This window comes from Capsicum annuum, chromosome 5 (genome assembly GCF_002878395.1).
Source record: "Capsicum annuum cultivar UCD-10X-F1 chromosome 5, UCD10Xv1.1, whole genome shotgun sequence".
In the NCBI taxonomy this organism is placed as follows: domain Eukaryota; kingdom Viridiplantae; phylum Streptophyta; class Magnoliopsida; order Solanales; family Solanaceae; genus Capsicum; species Capsicum annuum.
The window spans coordinates 4,761,011-4,767,257 of NC_061115.1; the positions used below are offsets into that span (position 1 = coordinate 4,761,011).

General features: G+C 35.5%; 1 protein-coding gene across 1 annotated transcript; it reads right to left on the reverse strand.

Annotated features, from left to right (window-relative positions):
• Positions 1-4,193: 4,193 nt before the first annotated feature.
• Positions 4,194-6,016, reverse strand: LOC107870175 (alkane hydroxylase MAH1). The gene has a single exon (XM_016716609.2). It carries the CDS (start codon positions 5,934-5,936, stop codon positions 4,419-4,421), a length of 1,518 nt encoding a protein of 505 aa, XP_016572095.1. The 5' UTR covers positions 5,937-6,016; the 3' UTR covers positions 4,194-4,418.
• Between the last annotated feature and the right edge of the window lie 231 nt (positions 6,017-6,247).

Here is a 6,247-nt window from a genome sequence, read left to right on the forward strand (position 1 = left end):
GAAATATGAATCTCCCTTTGCAAAAATATGTATAGAGAATGGAATTGTCCATCAAACTACGACCCCGTATTCACCTCAGTCTAATGATATTGTGAAAAGGAAAAATCGAACCTTGAAATAAATGATGAATTCCTTGCTAATAAGTTTAGGTTTACCGTAAAATTTGTGGGAGAAAGCTATCCTTACAGCTAACCGAATACTCAATAGAGTGTCCCATAGTAAGACACAATCAATTCCATATGAAAAATAGAAAAGAAGAAAACCCAATTAGAAATATATTTCAAAGTGTGGGGGTGTCCAGCAAACGTCCAAGTTCCTATGCCTAAAAGAGTAAGGATAGGATCTAAGACGGTGGTGTGTCCATAGGATATACTAAAAGTAGTAAAGCATGTCGATTTTTAGTTCATAAATTTGAACATCTGGATATCAATGAAAATACGATAGTTAAATCAGATAATGTTGAATTCTTTGAACACATTTATCAGGATAAAACTAGACATGAATAGTCTAGTAGGGGGTCTAAATGACCTCAAGATGAACCAAGTGAGGATGTACATAATGATGAGAATCCAAGACATAGCACACGTCAAAGAAAGTCAACTTCATTTGGATCGGATTTTGTAATATTTCTCTTAGAAAATGAGCCTTAAACGTTTAAGGAAGTGATGTTATCATCAGACTCATCCTTTTGGAAAGAGGCAGTCAATAGTGACATTGATTCAATCTTAAGCAACCATATGTGGGAGTTGGCTGATCTTTCTCCAGGAAATAAACCTTTAGGTTCTAAATGGATCTTCAAAAGAAAAATAAAATAAGACAAATACAAGGCAAGACTTGTTGTAAGAGGATTTAAACAAAAACAAGACCTTGATTACTTTGATACATACTCGTCTGTAATGAGGATAACATCAATTCGGATGTTAATTGCATTGGTGGCGGTATATGATCTAGAAATCCATCAAATAGATGTGAAAACAACATTCCTAAATGGAGAATTGGAGGAAGAAATTTACATAGAGCAGCCTGAGGGTTTTGTGGTTCCAGAAAAAGAAAATAAGGTGTGTAAACTTGTTAAGTCACTTTATGGACTAAAACAAGCACCTAAATAATGGCATGCAAAGTTTGACCAAACCATGTTGGAAAATGGATTCAAGATAAATGAATGTGATAAATGTGTTTACATCAAAGACACTCCAAATCACCAAGTCATTATTTGTTTGTATGTTGATGACATGTTGATCATCAGTAAAAACATTTCTGACATGAATTCTACGAAACGACTGCTCGAGAGCAAGTTTGATATGAAAGACCTTGGAGTTGCGGATGTGATCTTAGGAATAAGAATCCATAGAACTCCCTAAGGGTTGGCATTGTCACAGTCTCATTACACTAAAAAGGTACTTGAAAAATTCGAGTATTTGAAATTTCGTATTGCCAAGACTCCATTGGATGTGAGCTTTGCACTTTAAAAGAATGAAGCTTAAAGCGACTCACAGTTGGAGTACGCAATAGTGTTGGGTGTTTAATGTATATCATGAATTGTACACGATCAGACATAGCATGTACTATTAGTAAGTTGAGTCGGTACATGAGTAATCCTAATAAAACTCATTGAATGAAAATGAAAAGAGTTTTGGGGTATCTTAAATACACTCAAGACTATGCTTTCATTATAATAAATATCTCGCGGTACTTGAAAAATATAGTGATGCAAATTAGATCATCGGATTGAGTGAATTAAAATTCACGAGTGGATATGTATTTACTATCGGTGGAGGAGCAATCTCTTGAAAATCATCCAAACAGACATGTATTGTAAGCTCTATAATGGAATCTGAGTTTATCGCATTAGATAAAGCTGATGAAGAAGCAGAATGACTCCAGAATTTCTTGGAAAATATTCCTTATTGGCCCAAACTAGTGGCACCAGTATGTATACACTGTGATGCTAAGAGGCAATAGGTAGGGCAGAGAGCATGATGTACAACAATAAATCTTGTCATATAATACAGAGACATAATACCGTTAGAGAACTTTTCTCTAGTGGAATTATCACTGTTGACTATGTGAAGTCAAAGGATAATATGTCGATCCACTTACAAAAGGCCTATCTAGAGAAGGAGTTGAGAGGACATCCAAGGGAATGGGTTTACGGCCTAAGACAAGTCAGCGTGGAGGTAACTCTACCTAGCAGACTGGAGATCTCAAGAGCTAGGTTCAAGGAGATCAAATAAAGTTATATCTGATAGGTTCAACATTGTCAATATACCCAACCCATTCTCATGACGTAGACAATGTTTAGTAAACAAGGATAAGACTTATGGTGTGAAATTTTTTAATAATTATCTAAATTTGGAAGATTTGACCAAATAGTTTAATCTACAGGATTGAGCGTTTAGAAATCACCTATATGAGGGTGAAGTCAAAGCTGCTTCAAGGAGAATGTTAGTAAAGGCCTATTCTCTTCGCTCTCATGAGACCGGGACATGTTCATGGCTGAAACGAATAAAATGGTGAGAACCATAAATGATAAAAAGGCCGGTTGTGTGACATGTGTTGTCTAGGTGTACATTAAAGATCGATAGTTCAAAGATATCAAATCTACCGATTGACCGAGTGCATCCGATGCATGTTCACTACGGAAAGTTCAAAGGGAAACCCACTTATCCAGATGCAATCAGTCTTTGCTTGATGATCACATACTTGTCTGTAAAGTTTTATAAAGAATAGTCATTCTCCATTCATGTGGGGGATTTTTGGGTTCAATTGGTGTGATTGGAAAATGGAGGAACCCAACTCTTTGAGGAAAAGACACATTATTTTGAAAAAGGAGTGGCTATTCGATAGTTGTGTTTGTTCAGAAAAAAGACACAATGTTTCGAGTGAATAGACATGACTCTTCCAAAGGATACACCTTTTCTGATGAACCATTGTAACCTTTAGGAAGGGACACTTTATGACTATATAAACCTGTATTTTTTTCACAGGTTTAGTATAAAAAATTTCTGCATAAGAAAAATATTCGGTTGCTTCTAAAAACTCTGTGTGATCATCTCCCGTTGAGTGAGTTCGAAGAAAACCAGAAAGTTTGAGGTACCGCTACATTCTAGTTGTGAAGCCATTTTATCCTGGGAGGAAAATTCCGCAACCTCGGGTACTTGAGGAAAATTATTTTTTTAAAGACTCTCCGTGAATTCGGAGGACTTGGCTTTTTTCTGCTTCATCTATTTTTCTTTAAGAAACTGAAAACATATTTCTTTGAAAGATCATTTTGATCTTGTGTTGAAGGTATTGGACAACTTCATAAGTGTTCTTAATTTATTCTTGAACTTGTGTTGAAGTAGTGTTGCGAAAATACATATTTTGAGTACCCGAAAAACAACAGTATGCACTTAAACTTGTATAAAGTTGAATACGTAGACACACATGTCTTCTGTGCCGTCTCACACTAATTGCCACATAGGACACCACTGTGTTTACTTGTTCAATTTTATACAAGTTTAAGTGTCTATTTGCGAACACCCAAAGTTAGATAGCTAAGGCCAAGTTAAAGGGCAAGTTTATAGAACACCATATACTCTATTCATATAAAGGGTTTCAATTAATGGGAGTTGAAATTTTGCATAGCCATGTGGTGGAGTTGGAATATCAAGAACCAATTTTTTACTCTTTTTTGTTGCCTATCATGGTGGAGCAGCAATTACATTTGTAATGATTCAATTAGAGAATTCCATCTTGATTTATATAAAAGTTAATGGTGAAAAATACATCTGAAGTATCCCAATTTTTTAAGTTTCATATCGAAAGGTCCTGGATTTGAGAAGATTTTGATGTTTTAGACATGGAATTTTCAATTTCGACTTGGATTTATGGAAGGATCAAAGGAAACTCGTATATTGAACTAGGGGCGGAACTAGCAAAGGCCCATGGATTCATCTGAATTCCCTTCGAAGGAAAATTACACCATTTTTATACGGTTCAAATTGGTTTTTACCAATATATAGTAGAAGCTGAATCCACTTCAACCTCTTCATCTGTTTACTTTTTTATAATTTTGAACCCTATTATTGAAAATTCTAGCTCTGCGCCACTGTATTGAACAGAATATTAAACAACTAACTTCTTAATCATATATTATAAAATTCTACATCATAATCATAGGAGATCCACATGTATATTGAACAGCTGACATGTAAAATTAAATACCAAACCAATACAGAACAAATTCTCTAAAGAAATTTTACATCCCTATATGATTTTTTTTTTGGTAAAAGCTAATAGTAGCAAATTGAACAAACAAAACATACTTATTCTTGATACATAACATATTATCAAAAAAAGTCAGCCCGGTGCACTAAAGCTTCTATTATGTGCAGAGTCCGGAGAAGGGCCCGACCACAATATACTATCTTTAATAATTAATTCGACCTCCTATTTATCCTAACTTTAAAACCATGTCTCATGTAGAGAATAATAGAGGCATTTGGCTGAACAGGGCGCCCTTTAACAAGTTCAACATGATAATTGTGAATAATAGCAGCAGCCACAGCCTTCATTTGAGTGAAAGCCACTTCTTTACCAAGACAAGTTCTTGGTCCAGCATTAAAAGACATGAACTTGTATGATGGCTCATGTTTAATCGTCCCTCGTTCAGAAATCCATCTCTCTGGCTTAAATTCCAAACAATCTTCCCCCCAAATCGACTCCATTCTCCCCATCGCGTACAACGGAAACATAATCTTTAACTTTGGATGAACTTTATGACCACTTGGAAGTGTGTCATTTTCAAGAGGCTCCTTGTGTTGGAATGGCACAGGTGGATATAGCCTTAGTGAATCACACAATGCACCATGTAAGTACACTAGTTTGTTCAATTCTTGGACATTGAAAAGCCTAAACTTTCTGGCTTCTTCATTAGGGATAACAGACTTGATTTCATCCCTAATCTTTTTTTCCACTTGTGGATTTGTTGACACAAGCCAAATGAACCATGTGAGAGCAGAGCTAGTCGTGTCGCGCCCTGCTATCATAAGATTCAATATATTGTCCCTCAAGAAGTTGTCATCACATTTAACTCCCAAATTCTCTTCTTCCTTGAGGTAAAATGTCAAAAGATCAAATCCCTCTTCACTTTCTTTCAAATCGCCTCCTTCCTTCAAATCTTTGCGCTTCTTGGAAATGTACTTGTCTATAGTATAGTCCAATGTCTCACGAGCACTAATCATCTTCTTTTCTTCTCCAATTCTAAGCCACCTTTGCAACTTCCAAACAATTTCGGGCAGTGCATGACGAAAAAGAATGACTTCTTCAGCATCATCCATTGCTTTCGAGAAGGGAACATCAGGGAAATCTATCGATACACATCCAGGATCATATCCGGTGACTAATATACAAGTAGTATCAAAAGTGAACCTTTGGAACAAATCCTGCAAATCCACTACACAACCCTTGTTGCAAACATGATCAAGAACTGGAATTAGCCCTTTCTCAACCTTACCGCGACTAGTCTTGACTAAGAACTTGTAGAACTCGTGATGAGTGATTAGAGCACGCGTCATCTTCCTCTGAACCTTCCACATATCCATGTCCGCGTTGAAAATACCGTTACCTAAAACATCAAATATCTCTTTGAATTTAGGACCTTTAGGAAAATTCATGAAATTTGCACTCATGATGTAGTGAATATTGGCTGGATCAACAGTAGTTAATGTGTCCATATTTGCAAACCATAGACCTTTGAATAAAAATGTCCCCCCTGAGGCCCTCATTGTCATAGTACACCTTTCATGAATTTGTTGTATGTGGTAAAGTGAATCTGGTACCATACCAAATATTGGCAAATTTAGTGGATAATTTTTATCTCTAAAGTAATAAAACAAGAGAAAACAAAACAAAGCTAGGAAAATCTCAATGTAGCCTAATTCTATTAGTGCCATTTGTATTTTAATTTTTGGCTAAAATTGAATGATTTCAAAGTGAAATTGGCACTATGTGTGTGTGTGTGTTTTGAAAAGGATGAGTGTGTAAAAATAAACTTTGAGACTTGCTTTTATAATACATTTTCTCAAAGTAGTTAGCATTGAAAGATCACTCAAATTGGAATTTTCTTCACAATTAATTCTTTTGGTTTCAAGTTGGAACACTACCTATTTTAAACTACCACCAAAAAAGTAGCTATTCCCTCCAACCTAAAATATGTCACTTTTTGCTTCACGATATTCAAACTACATTAATTTAACCAATATTT

Bases quoted from the DNA above. Each gene is read 5' to 3' on its own strand.
- LOC107870175 (XM_016716609.2), bottom strand. From the start codon at position 5,936: ATGGCACTAATAGAATTAGGCTACATTGAGATTTTCCTAGCTTTGTTT.